Source organism: Schistocerca serialis, chromosome 2 (assembly GCF_023864345.2).
Source record: "Schistocerca serialis cubense isolate TAMUIC-IGC-003099 chromosome 2, iqSchSeri2.2, whole genome shotgun sequence".
In the NCBI taxonomy this organism is placed as follows: domain Eukaryota; kingdom Metazoa; phylum Arthropoda; class Insecta; order Orthoptera; family Acrididae; genus Schistocerca; species Schistocerca serialis.
Window position 1 is genome coordinate 1080525852 of NC_064639.1, and position 21881 is coordinate 1080547732.

A 21881-nucleotide genomic window follows, 5' to 3' on the forward strand; every position below is an offset into this window, starting at 1 on the left:
TTTGTGTACAGGCGGTGCAAGCCCCCACAAGGTATTCAGAATCGCGATCAGTCATGACCAGTAGATGTGACGATGTGGCAAAGCCTTCGTATGAGTCATTCCACAGGGCAACACATGCACCAGGTGGAGTATGTGAGGATGCTATCTGGATACTCAGTGCTGTCTTGATTCCGATGTGACAGGACCACATCAGTACCCTACTGGGATGCATCACATCCAGGGTTAAAGGATTACTAAGCATAAAAGAAGCTAAAAAGGAGCGGAACAAAAACAGTGCTTGAGGGCCTGAAAAGGTTGTTGACAATCCACAGATGAGACAAATTTGATACCCTTTTGGCAAAGCTAGTTTAGAGGAAGGACAGATGTTTATGGCCTGAGGAATGAACATAGCATAATACAAAACATTGCATAACAAGTACCTGAGCTCGCACAGATTTTTGGGTACTTGCAAGTAAACGATGTAGATACGAGACCATCTTCACTGAGAATGTGACCCAAAAAAAGGCAGCTTAGGGGAAAAGAACTAAATTATTTTGGTGTGCAGGGCACATGTTATCTGATAGAGGCTGCCTTGGAAAGCAGCTGAAACACTGACAGTTTGTGTTCACAGATTATTGATACACATTCCTTTGAGGAGGAAAAAACATGACCATCCACGATATCAAGAGGAGAAGGAACTGTTCAAGTTCAGGGTGTTCCTCAAATGTGTTGGCAGTATTTCATCAAAATTAGAATCCTAAGGAAACATTATGTTAAAGTAATATATTGGCCACCTATGATCATAGACTTGTGTTCTTCTTGATTCGGTAAAGGATGATCTGAGGTTGGAGAGAGCTGGTATCTACAGAATATCTTGCTGGTGTGGCAAAGCCTACATTGCTCACTCACACTCACACACACACACACACACACACACACACACACACACACACACACACACACACAGACAGAGTATGTGAAAGGAGCATTGAACATGATTGCCACACCTACCTTTTGTAACTCAGTAAGTCAGCCTTAGACAAGCATTATGTCTCCATAGTAAATTCTATGGAATATTTTGCCTTGAAAATCTTGGCCCTGACGAGATCCTTTGCCGCGATTCAATTATTAATGGATCTGTGGAAATATGTGTGGCAGAAGATGATATTAATTGTGGTGGCGGCTTGCAGTTGGGAAAAGCATGGAACCCAGTGATTTGTTTAATATCTTCAGAAAGAAAACATTTTGTGCCTGATGATGGATGTAGCAACAATTAATTTGACAGCTGAATTTTAACTCCATGAGCCTGCGCTCCAACAGAAGGCGCGCAGGTAGTATTGCTGTTACACAAGTGCCTGCACACCATAGATGAAGCAATATTTGCATTGGGCACTAAATTTGACAGAGGATGCTTATGCAGCAGCTCCTACTGCTGCGCATGTGTCTCTACACCAGAGTTTAGTACGAGGGCTATCCACAAAGTACATTATGTTTTGGAATTAAAAATAAATAAAGTGTTGGAAATTTTTTTTATTATATACAGATGAAAGCCACACTTAAATACTACTTTTCTACATAGTTGCCATTTAAATTAAGGCACTTATCGTAGCGATGGACGAGCTTGGAAATTCCTTCATCGTAAAATTCGGCCGCCTACGCCTTCAACCACGTGGTTACCTCTTCTTGAAGCTGTGCGTTGTCATCAAAATGCTGCATAGCCAACCACTTCTTCATTGCTGGGAATAAGTGGAAGTCGCTCGGTGCCAGGTTGGGACTGTATGGTGGATGAGGAAACAACTCCCACTTAAAAGATTCGAGAACTTCACGAGTGGCATTTGCCGTGTGGGCCCGGGCGTTGTCGTGAATCAGCAAGATCTTTGAGCCCAACTTTCCCCTGCGCTTGTTTTGTATTGCTCTTCTGAGGTTGTGCAGAGTTTGGCAATACCTTTGAGAGTTTATTGTAGTGCCTCTTTCCAGGAAATCCACAAAAATCACACCTTTTCTGTCCCAAAAGAGGTAACCACGTGGTTGAAGGCGCAGGCGGCCGAATTTTACGACGAAGGAATTTCCAAGCTCGTCCATCGCTATGATAAGTGCATTAATTTAAATGGCAACTATGTAGAAAAGTACTATTTAAGTGTGGCTTTCATTTGTATATAATAAAAAGAATTTCCAATACTTTATTTATTTTTAATTCCAAAACGTAATGTACTTTGTGGATAGCCCTCTTATAAAGTTAGCTGATAAACTAGCAAATGCCTGTATAAAACACTCACCTTAAGATGGCTGAATGGCTGTCAGCCACAATATCATGGCAAGATGTTGACATTATCTGGCTGCCATTCCAAAACTTCATGGAATACATTTTCTCTGTTTGCAACAGAGGCCATTTTCGAGAAGGTGTTGGAAAACTGCCTGCAGATTTGTTAAATGATGCTCTGTCTTGTAGTCCATGACTCAGATGTTATTGGAGTTGTCATGGAGTTTATGCAACAAGGAATTTCCTGAATCAGGGCCAGCAATTAGACAGATAAAGCCCAAAGGGAGTGTTGAGCACTAAGAAACTCTGAGAAGCAGTGTCCAGCAGGAACTGCAGGTATGCTTCACATAAGTCAGTGCATGAAAAATGCTGGCCACCTGAAAACTCCATCAATAGTTCCTCCAGCCGCAGAATTATATAATGGGAGAGGGAGACAATGCAGAGGTGCACAGTGCTATTTGGCTTCTGAGTCACCACTAAAGGGGTGGCCTACCGACTCGACAAAATAAGAGAAACTATGGTGAGTTCCTGCCTACACTGCATCTTGGCCTTGACCTCGTTGTGCATGGCTAACGGGATGGGTGGGAGTAACAAAATTTAAGTATTACTGACAGCTCAAGAGATATGTGTACCTTGAAATTTTCTGCCTGACCCAACATATTCTCAAACAGCTGGTTGTATGACCATAGTGAGGAGCCCAAATCTTGAAAGGCGACCGATTGACATACTACATGTACTATCTGGAAACCAAAGGTAGAAAAGGCATCCAACCCAAAAATATATTGTACCAGTGGGGAATTTACCACTAACAACAAAGTTCTCTGTATGAATTCTTGTAAGTTGCAGAGACGGTGAATTGCCCCCTCAAAGGAATACACTGTTTACTATAAGATACAACTTGATGTAGTGCCCATTGCAACGCAGTCCAGCCAAAGAGTCTGTCCAGTGGCAGCAAAAGAGCGTGTATGCATCTAAGTCAGTTAGGCTGACCTTGACTCTTATCAAGTCACCCATCCACCATCGACAGTTGAATATGCTGGGGCAGTGCTTGCAAGCTGTCCGAGACAGCCTCTTAATAAGGAGCCCCTTGATTGCAAGTTCGCAAAGGGCCAGTGATGTTTACAACATTCGACATGCCACATATTGTCCACCAAGCAACCACATTATTGGCTGCTAATGGCAACAGGTGGTGGGACTGGAGATATCCAATGGTGAGCACAGCATAATACTGTGGAGCATAGTTGAACAGCTTAGTTGATGAGGAAATCACAACAGTGCTACAATAATAATGATGATTATACCAAGCAGAGCAATGGCAACAATAAGCAATGCAAACGTTCCATTATATTGACAACAACAGTTGTCGAAGTTAACATTTCATCAAAAAGGAACCCAAGGAATTATCAGGGTGAGAAAGAAGTGGCAGATGAAATATTAGCATTTCTACAAGATGAGTCAGTGGAATGTGTGGTGTTGTGTTGTGTGTGTTTGACTGTGTGGCAATGTACATGAAGAGTATTATAGTGATGATGATAAATGATTAACAAGTGAAAGTGATATTGAAACAGGTGTTGACCCATGTTAGTCATCATCATTGTCAGACAGGGAGCCACAAATGCCGTCTCCAGTGAAACATAGTAAAGGAAAATCATTGTCCGAGGTGTAGATACTAAATATAATTACTTACCTACGTGGAATTCCTTCCACTACATAGTAGAGAGAGAGAGAGAGAGAGAGAGAGAGAGAGAGAGAGAGAGAGAGAGACACCGACCTCAAGTAAGTAGTCTGCTGCAATATGACCAGGTAGTGCATAAGAAAAACTATGGATTTTCTGAGGAGGACAGGGCACACTTGTTACAAAAACTGATGTTTGTGCATTTCAAGGATGTTCGATACAATTTATAGGATATGCATGATAGTGATTTACTGCGTTATGCACAACAAATTCCTCATGACAGAGATTAGTAATTTGTAGGGAAGCATTGGATGGTTGCATAACTTCAAATAGTACTACAGAATTGGAAGATATAACAAAATGAAATTTCAAACAAAGCATCAACTTGACGAAGCACTGTAAACTGCAGAAGTGGTCCGAAAAGTGGTAGGTGAGATAGGCGAACTTATCCCATCATTCACTAAGGAATTTGTTTTCAGCAATTTGGGCATGCCTCACTTGGATGGAAGGGAGAACCCACTTGTGGCAAATGCAGTAAGGCTGCCCATGGAGGAGTCAGATGTTCATCTCCTCCAAAGTGTGTGAATTACTCTGGGGCTCACCCTATCTGTAGTAGGGACTGCTGTGTCTTCCTTAAAGAACGGAAGATAGAGGTGATTAAAACCACAAGACAGGTCCTCTATGGTCAGGCCAAGAAGACTTAACAGCCTACACTTCCTCCCAAACTATTGGAAAAGTGCAAAAAATCAAAGGCCAAGCATCCCCCACTGATGGAGTCAGGAAGTAAACAGTCCGATGGTGTCGAAGTCATACTATCTGGTGTCTCTGTCCACTCTTCAGAAGAGCTAATGGAGCTTGATGTCAGACTGGGGCAATCATCTTGTCCCCAGACTGAGCGCCCACCCATTACAGGCTCCCCTCTTCGGCGGAAAGACAGAGTGACAGTGCAACCCTAATCATAGTTGGCTCCCATACTACAGTGGAACATTAATGGGTTCAGGACACATGTGGAGGAACTGAAACTGCTGGTGCAAGAATGCCCCATGTGCCCGAGTTTACAGGAAACACATTGTAAAGCCACTGACAGTCCTGTGCTACAGAGCTACACTCTTCACCGAAAGGATGGTCTGACGGGGGACAGAGCCAAGGGAAAGGTTGCCGTGTTTGTCAGTAACATGCATCTCTTCTCTGCTCTCCCCCTGGCTACTGGCCTGCAGGCAGCTGCTGTCAGTATTCATGGGTGATGGAGGATCACTGTTTCTACATCTACATCTATACTCTGCAAACCGCTGTGAGGTGCATGGCAGAGGGTACATCCCATTGTACCAGTTATTAGGGTTTCTTCGTGTTCCATCCATGTATGGTGAGTGGGAAGAATGATTGTTTGAATGCTCCTCTGCCCGCAGTAATTATTGTAATCTTATTCTCACAATCCTTGTGGGAGTGACACTTGGTGGGTTGTACTATATCCCACTCACTGCATCTACCACTGCCAGATACAATACACTCTGAGGCTCTCATAGATCATGTAGAACAAATTCCACAATCATTTCTAGTACTGGAAGACTTCAGTGCCCATAATGTCTTGTGGGGCTCGACCTCTGCTGGCCCTCAGGGTTGGGTTTTGGAGAGCCTCGTGACATCTCACGAGCTGTGCATCTTCAATACAGGTACCCATACTCATTTCTGCACTGCTGTTGGGTCATTCTCACCCATCAACCTCTCTTGTGCTCTTCAGTCCTTGCAGACACTGTTCAATGGGAGGTCATTGACAACCTTCATTCCAGTGATCACTGCCCACTCCATTTTCACTTACTGGATGGAGCACTACTTGAAGAGAAGTCACTAATATGAATGGCCATCAGAGCTAACTGGAAGTTTTTCAGCCAGATGGCTGTGTTTGAACACGACAACAGCATCCAGGAATGGATGAACCACATAATGGGAGTGATCCATCATGCTGCTGACTTATCCATCCCAAAATCCTCAGGTCATCTGTATGTTGATGAACTGATGAGTGCCATTCAGCCGTCTGGGACAGGTGTGTAGCTCTTCGATGATTTAAATGTCACCCTACAGCAGACAACCTTACAGCCTTTCAAGTTACAAGAGCCAAGGCTAGACATGTAATTAAGGAGAGCAAGAAAATTTCATGGCAAGCATTCGTGGACTCTATCAATTGTTCCACTTGTTCCACAAAAGTACAGGAAGCCATCAGGAGGATTTCTATTAAATGCAGTCATTTACCCATAGCAGCAGTATGGAAACAGGGTTGTCTCCTAAACAGTGCCCGAAGACATCGCTCAGATGCTGGCAGAGAATTATGCACAAACTACTGCCAATGGCAGCCAGGATCTCATGTTTCGCTGCTGCTGTGTGACTGTAGAGAGGAGAAAAGTGGACTTCAGATCCAACAATTTTGAGACTTACAACTATCCTTTCTCCATGTGGGAGCTGGAATCGGCTCTGTCTGAGACTCACCCAGTATTGACCAAATCTGGTACTGCATACTTTGACATTTGACAGCAGCATCAAAGGAAATCCTCCTTGAATGTTTTAATCTTATATGACAGACAGGTAACTTCCCCAGCCCATGGAGAGAGGCACTTTTGATACCTCTTCTCAAACCAGGAAAGGGCCACATATGTGCCAGTAGCTATTGCAGTATTGCCTTAACAAGCTGTGTAGGAAAGATCCTGGAGCAAATGGTTAACTGTTGTGTGATCTGGTTGTTAGAGGCCAGGCAAATCCTTAGCCACTCTTAGTGTGGATTCTGGAGATTTTGGTCCACAGTCGACAACCTGACCCTGCTAGAGGCAGCTGTTCAGCAGGCTTTGCTAAGTAAGCATCACTGTACTGGTATATGCTTTGATATCAGTAAGGGATACAATACTACTTGAAGACGCTGTATTCTCTCACAACTCCAACAGTGGGGATTTCGTGGCCACCTTACCATCTTCATATGGTCTGTCTTGTCTCAGTGACATTTTAGGATCCAAGTTGGTGACTCGCTGTCAGATCATTTTGAGCAGGAGTATGGTGTCCCTCAGGGCAGTATTTTTAGGGTTACCCTTTTTGCCACACCCATAAACAGTATCACATCGACTATAAAGAGTCCTTTACAGTACTCCTTATTTGTGGATGATTTTGCTGTTTTCTGTTCCTCCTCTAGTGCTGCAACAGTGAGCCATTAGTTACAACTTATATTGTGGAGGTTAGAGCAGTGGGCTCCAAAGATGGGTTTTCTGCAGGTAAATATGTGTGTGTGTGTGTGTGTGTGTGTGTGTGTGTGTGTGTGTGTGTGTGTGTGTATGCTTGCGTGTGTTCATTGTAATTGTTCTCGCTGTATTGTTAATTTACCTGACTTGCATATAATGGACACCATTCTACATTTTAGAGACTCAGTGAAGTTTCTGAGCATCATTTTTTACTCCAAATTATCATGGTTGCCACACCTGAGAGACGTGAAAGCCAGAGTCCTCAAGGCACTTAACATCATAAAGTGCCTTAGCCATTGGTCTTGGGAAGCAGACAGGGAACGTCGGCTCCTGTTTTATCAGGTTTTTATGCATTCTTGGCTGGGCTGTGGGTGCACAGTGTATGGATGGGCGAGGCCTTCTTATTTGAAGATCATTGACACTGTTCACTATGAGGATATTTGGCTGGCCGAGGGTGCATATAGGACCAGTCCCATACCCAGTCTCTGTGCTGAGGCTGGGGAACCTCCACTCACCATCCAATGGCAGTTCCTCGAGGTGCATCAGGCATGAAGCTCTTTGCAGCTCCGACTTCACCCGCATACCGTACATGCCGCTGCTCGTCTGCGTCTGAGATGCCTTTTCTCCAACTGTCCGTGAGCGAAAAATTCCATTTGGGACCTGCATGCAGCATGTAATGGAGTCACTCAGTGTGGAGCAAGTACAACCCCAAATCCAGGGCTTTAACCGTCTGCCACCCTGTTTATTACAGAGGCCCAGCATAATTTAAGATTTAGTGCAGTACAGGAGAGATTGCACTCGTACTTTTGTTTTTAATGTAATATTTTCTGACATTTTATAGGACCACCACAACTAGGTAGCTGTCTTTCCAGATGGGCCTAAGCAGGGAGACTCCATTGGTTGTTCTGTTGCTTTCCCGCATTGTATCTTTGAAGCCCAACTGCGTCAAGAATTTACTGTCTTCATCACAGAATCATGTGCAATCTTGTGGGCACTGGAGCAGATGAGACATTCTTCCAGCACTAAATTTCTTGTGCGTTCCAATTCTGTGAGTGGCCTTCACCCTCTCCAACGTTTGTACCCAGCAGATAATGTAATTCAGAATATCCAACTACAAAGACTGGGGAAGGAGATGTCTTTCTGCTAGGTAGCAGGGCACATGGGTACTGCGGGGAAAAAATGGGCGGATCTAGCAGCCAAGGAGGCATGTTGTGACACCCAGTTTGTATCAGTGTGCCATCCCCTACTTGCCCTCACTATTTGAGGTACAAATTCATGCATCAATGGGAAGATGAGTGGCCCAAATTGACTGAAATAAGCTCCGTGTAGTAAAGTGCACAACTTAGCTGTGGCGTACATCCTCCCAGCTACACCAATGGGACAAGGTCTTTCATACTCATCTTCACATTGGCCACAGCTGTATGATGCATGGCTTCGTGCTCCAGCGAGAGGACCCTCCAATGTGTGGTGCTTGTGGCATACAGATCACGGTGTGCCACATGTTTTGGACTGTTTTATTTTCCAATCAGCAGGCAGCGGCAGATTTGCTACCAGATGTGCCCTCTGTTTTAAGTAATGTTCAGATGAATGTGGTTCGAGTTTTAAAGTTTTGTGAATTGTCCAGTATTTTTCCCAAGATTTTAGGGGAATAGTTTTAATGTGTTCACAGGGTGACTGGCTCACCTGTGTATTTTTTAAGTGGTCAGCCAGTCGCAGTTCCCCATGCTTTTATTTTAGCTCCTCTGTTGTTTTACTTGTGTTTTAATCTCCTATATAGCACATTTTAATATTTTTTGTTATTGTCTTAATGTGTTCGTTAACATTTTCACAGTTTTATCCACATTGGTTTCATTTAATGCGTATAAGCTGATAACCTTGCCATTGATTGCCTGTAAACTCCAAACACACACGCACACGCACACACACTGCTGGAGACTGGGGCTATTTGAGTGATAAGCTCAAGGGAGCAATTCGGGACTCTTGGCGGCAAGTTCTGGAAGAAGGCAGACCTGCGTAGAGTAATGTGCGTGGTTCAGTATTATAGGTCATTGTTTCTGGAAGGCGACGGCTGCTATAATATTCTGATTTTTGAAGGGACTTTTACATTTCGAGGGGTCTGAATGTGCTCCACAGTAGGACTTCAGCGTTTACCACTTGATTTACAGAAATGATAATGGACAGAATGTGAGTAACTATTCTGTGTATCACATGTGTTAATTTGTGAATCATCATGTTGAACTCTGAACCATTTTGAGCTGGACAATTTTTCGTGTATTGTGATCATGGAATTGACTTAGATTTCATGAGTCTTTGATGACTATTTAGTTTGGAGACTTTGCTATCATTCTCATAATGCTCTCAATTTAACTTTACTGCATTTGATAAGATTATTTTCTGACTATTTTCATTGAATATCGTAGGACCATTTCCCATTTATTTGAGGTGTTTCTCCTCGAATAAACATTATTAAGCCTAGTTCTCTGTCATCTACATTTACAGACATTAGAGTAGAACCCTTTTTATTAAATTATTCATTTATCTTTTGTTTTATATTTCTGTGTATTTTATTAACTTGCAGTTCTAGCCAATGCATAGACTATTTGCCTACAGGGTCACAGCTACAGGTTACTATTTGCAGTGAATTAGCTGTGAAGGATGAGAGCAGACGTATGGCTCTACCCTTTGACTACATCGAGCTATTCTTTTTTATATAAAGCTGTGCATAGCCCAAGAACCTAAGGTATGAGTAACCACAGGTAGACATGCAACTGGTTTGCTCATGTTGGGTGCTGTTTCGAAGAGGAACCACTCAATAGTAACTGTTGGGTACCATTGCAACCAGTTACTGTACCTGCTCCTGCTGCAGTTTTTGTTGCTGCTTCTGGAGCTACCTGCCCTTCCGGCATTGAAAAAAATGCTATATTCATGGTGGCTACAATTTAAAAAAAGAATGTTGCACGTGTAAGAACATCTGTAATTGCCACTTTAGTATCAGAGTGGCTGTGACAAAGTTGCAGGGTGGTCAGTGTCAGCATGAATGATGTAACTGTACTAGCTGATGGTGGGCGACTATATGCCAGGGAGCTAAACCACAGAATAGGGAACGAATCTTGATGTGTGAATCAATCTACAATGGAGCATAGAGTCTGAACACAGTGTAGAGATCAAGCGTGAAGAAAAAAACAATACGCGACCAGTGCGAGCGACTGATAGCTGAGCACATGGATACAAAGAGAGCTCTGCGTGAGGCAAAGTCTTCGTCTGTGAGCATTGAAATCAGTGTTAGAATTGCTGAGCCATCCTTATTACTGCCAGCAGGTAAACACCTGGGTCTGTGGTTCTGCCCATGCCATGGTTCAGGCGCAGCGTTTTGTCCTGTTCTGCTGCAATAACCATGCCATATCCTTTGCACCCATCTCAGTGTCTGTGATGGGGATACTAAAACCTTGGTCCATGGTTTCAGAGGAGCACCTTAAAAATGCATCCACAACTTTACCAGATGCAGTGGAAGAGTAACCTGTAGTTCTCGTGTCCAAGAGTGTCCACTCCACACACAGGCTAGGGGGAGATACCCATTACCAACTGTCCACCTGTGCTGTGCAGAAGCAGACTGCCACCCCTTGGCTGCTGGCAAAGCTCTCTGGTTTCAGCAGTGCCCATCTATAAGTTAAGTTGGCACTGAGACATCAATGGTCTGTGAAAACTCTGGACATACCAGAGGGACCTTCAAAATACATTCTCCCATATACTCATTCACACAGTGTAAGTTGGGAAACAAACAGACTGTGCAGGGGAAAATAAATCAACACAGATGCTCTTCTCCAAAGGCTACTTGTTGCTGTGGTACATCTACATCTACATAGGTACTCTGCAAGCCACCGTATGGTGCATGGCAGAGGGTACCCTGTACCACTACTTGTCATTTCCTTTCCTGTTCCATTTGTAAATAGAGTGAGGGAAAAAATTACTGTCTTTATGGCTCAGTATGAGCCCTAATTTCTCATATCTTATCTTTGTGGTTCGTGCGTGCAATATATGTTGGTGGCAGCAGAATCATTCGGCAGTCAGCTTAAAATGCCGGTTTTCTAAATTTTCTCAATAGTGTTTCTCGAAAAGAGTGTCACCTTTCCTCCATGGATTCCCATTTGAGTTCCTGAAACATCTCCATAACACTTACATGTTGTTTAAACCTACCAGTAACAAATCTAGCAGCCTGCCTCTTGAGTTGCCTTGATGTCCTACTGCAGAAATAGCTGAAAGACTAGACAATGCGAGTATGCTATGGTGCCAGACACAATTTACGTTTATGAAATTGATTCTATTGATCCATTAACTTGCTTTTTCCAAAAACTTTTCCACAACCGGAAATATTTTTGGAGACCTCCTGTTGGTGTGTTACTGATGATCTGCCCCCCCCCCCCCCCCCCCCCCCCCCCGCCCCCTCTCTCCGCCCCTTCATTTTGATCAGCAAAACTACAACTTTTCAATTGCTTATTCAAATGTAGTAGTAACAAAAAGTCATGTTTAAGTCGTTAGGGAGAGTGAGGAACAACTGCCACGTTGTTTTCTGCCAAGAACTATTGAACTTGCAGAGTGGTGTGGACAGTGGCTTCATCGTGATGCTTCAGCCATTTCTGCTCGCCGTTGTATACGCATTTGCATAACAGTTTCCATGTAGTCTCTTCAGAACATTCTGGTGAAAATTTGATCAACAATTTGTGCTGATGGAACAAATTCATTATGTACAATCCATTTTACCAAAGAAGCTAGTGAATATCTTCACTAATGTTCTTACATGACATGTATTTTTTGGCCCCATTGACATTGTTTTCCACATGAGTGACAGTTGTTTGATTGCTTGGTTATAAGTGAAGCACCATGTCTCATTATTAACCACAATTTTTGGAGGGGGGGGGGGGCAGATCACCATCACGTACTACATTTTTTAATTGATCCTCCAGTTCACAGGACAGAATCATGTAGATTTTTTTCCTTAGGTCTGCAGCACAAATTTCGCAAGAATGTATTTCATACTCATTCATTCTGATAAAATGGACTGGCATGTGCTCTGTAACAAAGAAATTATCTCTCACCTCTCAAAACTCAACAGTTAGCTGATGAATGCCTTTGTAGACAGGACTTTTGACTTGTATCCTTGCATTTGATTTAGATGGTCTCCTTCAAATACCTTTTTCACCGTTGTTAATTTCAATTGTGGATTCTCTTTAACAGAAAAAAATACCTCTTCTTACATATTGCCTGTTCTTTATGATCTGCTGTAGCAAGAGTTACTGAACATTTTAATCAATACAAAGGAAGAACACTAAGCCCCTTCACAAATTGAATCACGAACTTGTAGGCTAACTTCCCTTAGTGATGGAACTTGCAGCTACATTTTATTTACCTGTTGAATAGGATTTTTGCCCCAAGCCGCCTCATATTTCAGTATGATAAATTAACTTGAAGTAGATGCTGAATAGAACTAGGTCTATTGCTCTTGGATATTGCTATGTGGCTGTAACAACTTGTCTGTATCAAACAACTGAGAACTCAGAATGAATTTTCACTCTGCAGCAGAGTGTGCACTGACATAAAACTTCCTGGCAGATTAAAACTATGTGCCAGATTGGGACTCAGACCAGAGACCTTTGCCTTTCATGGGCAAGTTGTTTACCAAATGCTTAGGTTTCAGTCCCAGTCTGGCACACAGTTTTAATCTGCCAGGAAGTTTAATGTCTGCGTACTCCATTGCAGATCGAAAATTCATTCTAGGAACAATCCCTCATGTTATGGCTACACCTAGCTATACACATGAGTTTTTCACTCTCAGCTTTTGGGAGCAATTAGTATTGTGTAAACAGCGCAGAGTCAGCTCGCCAGCAGTGTCGGAGAGTGGGGCAAGATCTTCCATAGTCACTGCTGCGAGTGTAGACCTCTCATGTAGACAGCAACCTCCATCTCTCAAGAGCTGCTCACTGTAGCTCTCGGACAAGGAAAGCTACATGGACATTGTGAGGAGAACAGAGAGTACTCGGTGGGTACTGAGTGGCCATATTGTGTCCCAGATTTGTGCTGTATTTCGCATTTTGTCCACTGCCACATCTGGGTAATATATTTGGCCACACTCAAATACACATTAAATAAAAGTACCCATGAAGCAGCATGTTTTGAGCCACTAGTAGGGGGGGGGGGGGGGGGGGATTTTGTCAAGGCATGTTTCTCAGCAAAGAAATTGGCCATTTTACCTCTTAAATGAACAGCATAAGCAGTTAGCCTGTTTCAAAAGTTCTAGACTTAAACAGTACTACTTAGCAAATGACATATAAAAATATCATGCACATATTATATAAAATTAACAAATGAAAATAAAATTGTCACCAAAGAGACTCAACCCCATGTTAATGTGAAAATATGAACGAAAGACTAGCACGCTACTTGCTGTGCGTATCGACACTGGAACGAGTTGCTCTATAAATGTGTACTGGCATTGTCGACACAGTTGACACTTCTGTCACTATTGATACACATTGTGAGTGAATGTCAGCGATGTGAGGCAAAAAAAGTAATGAAGAAAGCTGCCAGAAAGTGGACTTAGGACGAAGCTGGGCATTTGATTAGTTTGTACGAGGAAAGGTCAGCATTATAGAATGTATAGTTACTGGACCACAGGAACTGACATAAGAAGTAAGTATATGTACACTGAAGAAGCTTGCCAGAATAACCACACTCCAAGGAGTCAGGTAAAGTAGTTTTATAGCATAGATTTATTAAGGTAGAGGAACAAGTGAAGTTGTGTTTGAAAGTAGTTGTTTTGAAACTTGAAAAATTGCCATTTAATTTCAAAAAATACTGCTGTACCATTTCTGTAATTTTTTATCATGTATTATTTTTTATTATATTATTATATTGGGTGTTGAGGGAACAGACCTTCAGGAATTTATAAGTGGCTCCTTATGATGGTACAATTAAAAATATTGAAGTAAATGTATGTCCAGAAATGCCTCATTTATCAGGCATCTGCCCTATTTGGCTTTTGAGCGTCTCTGGATATCAAGACAAAATTGGTGTAAGGTTATTTAATTGTAACTGTTATTTTACCAAATATTAAAGAGAATAAACATAGTTGATGCTAGAAATATCAGTGTCACAAGCAACCTGTCCTTAACACTAACGGATTTACGCTTAATAGTATGTAGATTGGCAATTTTGTGTCCAATTGTAAATAGTATTTCTTCCATCTTTTTCGCTGTCATTCGTGTAAAATTTTGGTATTGTGGATTTTACATCACAAGCTCTACAACGAGGTTCTTGCATGCTCCAAAATCACCCTGCTCCTAATCTACTTTGCCACTAAATGTACTGCAGGTGCAGCATGATGCTCCTCCATCACTACCTCTTCCTTCACACCGAAAACTAAGACAGAAAAATTTCACAGAAAGTACTCGTAAGGAACATTTAGACAGTAACTATCAACAAAAATTCACCGCTCGTGTAAACAATTCTGAGAATACAAAACTGCCTGAGAGCAGAAAACAATCCATGTCTCCGCAGTATCATTTATTCGAGGAGTGCTTGTCCTACAAGCTACACAGGTGAACTTGTTTGAAGTTTGGTAGGTAGGAGATGAGGTGCAGGCAGAAGTGAAACTTTAAGGATGGGTTGCGAGATGTGCTTGGGTGGCAGGGGTAAAATACAGGGAGCGAAAGGCTATTTACAATTTGTACAGAAACCAGATGGCAGTTATAAGAGTCGAGGGGCATGAAAGGGAAGCAGTGGTTGGGAAAGGAGTGAGACAGGGTTGTAGCCTGTCCCCAATGTTATTCAATCTGTATATTGAGTAAGCACTAAAGAAAACAAAAGAAAAATTCGGAGTAGGTATTAAAATTCATGGAGAAGAAGTAAAAACTTTGAGGTTCGCCGATGACATTGTAATTCTGTCAGAGACAGCAAAGGACTTGGAAGAGCAGTTGAACGGAATGAACAGTGTCTTGAAAGGAGGATATAAGATGAACATCAACAAAAGCAAAACGAGGATAATGGAATGTACTCAAATTAAATCGGGTGATGCTGAGGGAATTAGATTAGGAAATGAGACACTTAAAGTAGTAAAGGAGTTTTGCTATTTAGGGAGTAAAATAACTGATGATGGTCGAAGTAGAGAGGAAATAAAATGTAGACTGGCAATGGCAAGGAAATCGTTTCTGAAGAAGAGAAATTTGTTAACATCGAGTATAGATTTAAGTGTCAGGAAGTCTTTTTTGAAAGTATTTGTATGGAGTGTAGCCATGTATGGAAGTGAAACATGGACGATAACTAGTTTGGACAAGAAGAGAATAGAAGCTTTCGAAATGTGGTGCTACAAAAGAATGTTGAAGATAAGGTGGGTAGATCACGTAACTGATGAGGAGGTATTGAATAGGATTGGGGAGAAGAGAAGTTTGTGGTACAACTTGACTAGAAGAAGGGATCGGTTGGTAGGACATGTTTTGAGGCATCAAGGGATCACAAATTTAGCATTGGAGGGCAGCGTGGAAGGTAAAAATTGTAGAGGGAGACCAAGAGATGAATACACTAAGCAGATTCAGAAGGATGTAGGTTGCAGTAGGTACTGGGAGATGAAGAAGCTTGCACAGGATAGAGTAGCATGGAGAGCTGCATCAAACCAGTCTCAGGACTGAAGACCACAACAAACAACTCTCCCTACTGGGCACACTGTGTAGCTGACCCATTATCAACAACTGATTTATGTATCTGTGCATCTCAGTGATTTCTCTGTATGATGATTGTTTGTCTTTCCTCATACCATTGTTTTAGGTTCACCTATGATTTTCAGTTACTGTGTTAACATAAAGCAGTTTGACTTTAAAGTACATTAACATGCATTAGTCTTCCTCATATTTCCCATTAATGATTGTACCTCTGCTGACAAATGGATTCAATTTACTGTGGTATAACAGAATGAAATATTTCATTAGTTAAATTTTCACAATTATCTTCATTCTATAAGTGGATCTACATTTTGAAAACAAATTAAAGATGCCGTTCCTTGAGGTACATCTTAATCTCTACAAACTTAAAATAGACTGGATTGGTTAAATCTAAAGAATAAGAAATGAAAGATAAACCAATAAAGCTTTTTGTGAAGACTTTGCTTTGTAACAGTCGTGTTAAGCTAGGTGCATTACACGTGGAACAACTGTAAGACAGTTTCTTTCCACACACTCGTATCTTAAGATTAGATTAGATTCAGTTTTTGTTCCATAAACCCAAAAATGAGATGGTTCTTGTTGGTGTGGAACATGTCAGAAAGTATAACATAAAAACGTAAAACATTTGAATATAATACTTACTACCCTGATCATTTGTCTGGAGATTGTCGAAAGGTGAATACAATGCGGTAAACTGGAACAGCTAATATTTACAGAATTAACACACTGTCAGAATGAAACATTGTTATGCACAATTAATAAATCTATCATACACAAAATACCTAATCTTGACTGTTGTGACCAAGTGTTATCTCATCCCCTAAAATGAAAAGTAAATATAAACCAGTCAAAGATATCATATTATATCTTTCCATTCTTTTGTTATTTGTACCTCTAATTGTTGATAAATAAAAGTGAGATCATACTGCCTCTTTTTATTTTATAAATTCGTTGCCTTAACTTAAATAGAGATGAACAGTTTGAAACATGTGAAAATAATTGTGTGTTACAGAAACACTTGTAGGCGGTGACCACCCAAGATGTTGCTAACTTTCATGTTCCTGTGGCTAATAACTTTCCCTGTCTCCTTCAAGCATGTCTAATCACATACAGCAATTTTTTACCTCTTGTATTAAAAACCCAGCTTTGCAGAGCACATAATGTGGTTTAATTGGAAGATGTCAGATATATGCATCTCAGTAGTTCAGTTTGCTTTGCCAGGAACATCTTACATCATGTCTTGTTAAGGTCTCGTGAAACACAAGGTCAGCTCACAGTACACTCTATTTTGTATCACACTTAGTGTGCAATTTGTTAGAACTAATTTAAACATAAAACATAAACATTAATAGACTGAAATATATGACAGCCTAATACAGAGTTAGTCCATAAAGATCACAGTTGAGTGCAAAGAGCAAGTTTATAAAACACATTGAGTAATTCAACATATTTAGAAATACCATAGCAGAAACACAGTGAGTTTGTGTCATTAATGCCCATAATAATTATTTATTACTTCAAGATCAATTTGTAATTACAATATTCACATTATCGGTTTCAGCAGTTTATTGCCATTTACAGATGTGGTTAAACCACTAACAATTTTGTCATGCTGTGTACATTCCAGAACATCTTAAAGTGGTATAAAATATGTCCATTCATTAAACACTGTGCCATTGTGTAGTAAAGAGTCTTTCGGCACTATGTCAATTCTTAAAAAACTCGAAATCCAGCTTACAAGACACATAGTATCAACATCACTGCACATTACAAAGTGCAAAAGACAGGATGTATGTTTTCTCACATGGTTGTTTTGTGGAGTTCGTTCTGATCACTTTCTCCCAGTGCCCACACTATTGCCTAAATACAGTTATGTCTACCACTGAAATTTGTGCCAGTACTTTGTAAACTCTTAAACCAGTGGCCTAAAGTTGTATGTATGTTGTGCTGTAATAATAACAGCCAACTGATGTGCTTGTACTGTTGTCGTCACACAACCATGTTTAAAATTGTATTATTATTGTTATTATGGCTGTCATTATTATTATTATTATTATTATTATTATTATTAATGATATGAAATTATTTCTTAGAGACATATTAAGTCTCTCAACTTTTGCCTGTATTCATTATTATTTTTATTGTTGTTGTTGTTGTTGTTGTTGTTAAGAGTTAGAAGATGATTCACACCATCTAAATGGTTGTCCTTTGTTTTTGCAGGGGTAAATTTGTAAACCTGGAGGATATTAGCTGTCGAATCAGGGCTGGTTGCAAAGATCATCCACCTTGGCCTAAGGGTATTTGCTCAAAATGTCAGCCAAATGCCATTACCTTGAATCGACAGGTTAGTATCATGGAAAGTTTATAATTATATATCAGATGTTTATCATATATTTTTTTTAATTCTTACATTGTTTTAATATGTTAGCTGGGTTGTGTTTCATTTCATTCCAGTTTTATTCTTATAAACAAGAAGAAAGTGAATTTTATGTTTTTTGTTTTCTCTGCTTTTATTGTTTTCTTGTATAATTTGTTCGTAATAACTGTGGAAGCCATTATATGAGGTAACAGTCTTGCTTTTTTGCCTAAGCAGAGAACAGTAAAGAGGCAAGAAAGCAAGATGGTCACCTCATGTGTGGCAGCGGCTTCCCTATCCTACATATTTTTCTGTATGGCTGCTTGTGGGTTGTTGTCCAAAATTGAATTGCTGAGTGAATTATTACATTTGCCTTTGTCTGTCATTAAGACTTGTGAATTAAAGTCAATTCTTCTGCTGTTTGCTTATTCTTTTTATTGTCTACTCGTGAGGCCTGATTCAGACCACATAAAGTCGTGTTGCATTTGCCGGTGAGCTTTGTTTTATTCTGCATCCAAACTTACTTCATTCTTTGGGCATGTTTATGCTCTTCTGTTCAGTTGTATTTGGTTGCTAATTTTGATTTATACCTACTGTCTGTAAACGAATTTGATCAATTGTTGGTATTATTTTTGCGTGGTTGTATGTCCCATCCATCTTCACTTCGTTTTGATTGTAGTAATGGCATTGCATTTTGAAGGATGGAGGTTCAAATCCCTGTATGACCGTCCGTATACAGGTATTCTTTAGTTTCTCTCTGTCACTAAAGGAAAATGCTGAGATAGTTCCTTTCTAAGTTCATGACTGATTTCTTTCTTCATCCTTCCCTAATCTGAGCTTGTGCTCCATCTCTCTTGATACCATCATCATTGGACTTTTTAACGTAAATATTCCTTCCCTCATTAGAGCCATAGTTGAGAAGTCCACTCCAGTCTGTTCCTCAGTTCATTTCTTTGTTTTCCTTTTTCTCGTAGCTATTTCCAACAAGCATCTTGCTCTTTGCTTGCTGAGCAGCCGTTGGCATTTCAGTAGTTTCGCGTGAAGTCTCACTGCAGTAAGTCAAAACTGATAATATACATGTAATGACCTCTCCATTTCAGGCACATCAGAAGCTTAGTTTGGAAAACTATTTAACTTCACAAAGACAAAACAGGTCATTTTTTACTCTTCTGTTAATTTTCCTGTTCATCCATTAATTGTTGCCAACTACACTAAACACAAAAATTTGTCAACTGGTTGTATGACTTCAGTGTTGATTTGTGCTATCTTCTTTTCAATATATAAACTCACTAGCTGAGTATCCTGCATTGCTGAGGTATGTATCTATTCCAAATTTTTACTAGTCCATCTCTTAACCCCCCCCCCCCCCCCTGGTAAATCTGCTACTCTCCCCCTATGTCCATCTGCTCCTCCCCCCTTTGTCCAATTCTCCTCTCACAGTTCCATCTCCTCCTCCTCCCCCTTCTCCCTGTTCATCTCCTCCTCCTTCCTTTCTCTGTCCATCTCCTCCTCTTCCCTTTTTCTGTCTATTTCCTCATCCCCCTCTGTCTGTTCATCTCCTCTTCCTCCCCTCTCTCTGTTTCTTTCCCCCCCCCCCCCCCCCCCCCCCCCCCCGTCTCTGCTGTGTCCATCTCTGTATTTGATCTCATATCTCCTGATCTGTACGTTGTACAATGATATAATTTTTCTGGTACATTAAGTGATGTATGTGCATAAAGTCTGCAAAATGTGTCATGAATACAATTAGTAGTGAAAAAGTAATAAATTAAAACTTCATGCCCCATGCGGCAGTTTTACTACATGAGCAGTGTAAGTGTAGTAAATGATAAACAATTTTCCTTTCATTATTTTGTGGGGGTAATCAGCAAGAAAAAGTTTCGTAAGTGTTTTAAACTATATATAAATATAATAGAGGGAAACATTCCACGTGGGAAAAATATATCTAAAAACAAAGATGATGTGACTTACCAAACGAAAGTGCTGGCAGGTTGATAGACACACAAACAAACGCAAACATACACACAAACACAAATGAATTTTGTGTGTATGTTTGTGTGTCTATCAACCTGCCAGCACTTTCGTTTGGTAAGTCACATCATCTTTGTTTTTAGATAAACTATATATAAAGTTTGTTATAAGTCTCTAAGTGCCCTCATTCTCAAATACTGGATGACTAAAGTGTAAGGTATTCATGCGTGGTGGGATACACTCCTTTTTCACTCCCACCCCCACCCTTTTATAGGTAGGTGGTTCTTGCCCATACAATAGACCAGGAAGAGATGTGGAAAAAATTATGTATATTCTATCATGAAATATGTTGAAAGTGCTAAACAACAAACCTAGTTGTTGGTTGTTACAATCAATGAAAAAAAGTATGTCACGGACGTAGTGAGTGTACAATTATTTCATTTAGGATTCTGAATTGGCACCATGTCACCAGCCACATAATTCCATGTACATTTTAATATGAAGACTTTTATGCTTATTCCATCTCCAGTGGGAATGTTTTTTAATTAATTTTATTTGGTTTTACTGATGGACACACATACCATGTTGCTTGACATGAACTTATTTGCTCTGAAATTCGTTGTCACCAATATGTGATTTTATGTGCAAATAATTTCTGTTTATTATATCTTTACTCAGTGATTTTGTACATCCTTTACACCTTGATAATTCATTTTAATTATGATGTAAAGATTTCCTCAATAGATTCATGTACTTATGCAGAAGAAAATTTTACAAGTGTTGAAACCATGCCCAAGGTTTGTTAATAAACCATTATACCTGCAACTGTTTGACTGATTTGATACTGGTTTTCAGGTCTACTCTGAAACTTAGTCTATTGAGTTCTTCCATTAGTTGTTGAAGTCTTATCTGTACCAGATGTAAATGATACAATTGTATCATCAGAATTAAGATGATTCAGATATGTTTCGTTAACACATACTGAGTTTAAGAATCTACAAGATGCTGAAATAGTTTTGGCGATATGGATTCTCTTCTCCTGTCTCCTCTTTCTATTTTGAATTTTGCACTGCCATAAGGAAATCTAATGGAAATAATAGCATTGACCTATAAATTGTGCAAAAACGTTTTGGACATCCTGCATATCTACTAATGTCTGGGGTTTGGGTTCAGAACTTGGAGATAATTATGTAATAAGCAGAAAAGAAACTTATAGTTGGAAATAAACACAGAACAGTAACCAAATTACAGGCAATCTTTTGAAAAGGGCACAGACATACACACCCGTGAAAGCAAAGTCAGCTACTTGATAACATTTTGTACCATATTGCTCCAGTCAGTGCATTGTAACGTGCTTGTATCCTCCTTGACATGCTGTCCACAAGATGGTCAAGACGTTGTAGCTCAGGCATGTCCCACTCTTTAACAGTGGTCATGCTGTGGTCATTCAAGGTGTAAGAGAGGAGGATTCCTGCATCGACACACTGCGAGTTTCGAATGGTCCATAACATATTTCAATCAGCTACACGTCTGTAGATACCACAGGTAATTCTGAGAGTAGTAGTGCCCGTATCCATTTCTCTACCAGTGACAGGGCTCCCTGTAGTGAATCCTCTTCTGGAAATCTACAGATAAGTAACCAGTGCCTGAAAGAGCCCAGTGTGCAGACCTCAGGGCCGTGCACTCCTCCTCAGTTCCTGCCCTTACAGCAAATAAG

The 21881-nt window shown here is 40.6% G+C and overlaps 1 protein-coding gene across 1 annotated transcript in view; it reads left to right on the top strand.

The window, feature by feature from the left end:
• LOC126458523 (nuclear protein localization protein 4 homolog) overlaps positions 1 to 21881 on the top strand; it is a 252649-nt gene that overhangs the window by 62374 nt on the left and 168394 nt on the right. The window contains exon 5 of the mRNA XM_050095626.1: positions 18061 to 18184. Coding sequence (XP_049951583.1) covers positions 18061 to 18184 — 124 coding nt within the window. The remainder of the gene's footprint in view (positions 1 to 18060; positions 18185 to 21881) is intronic.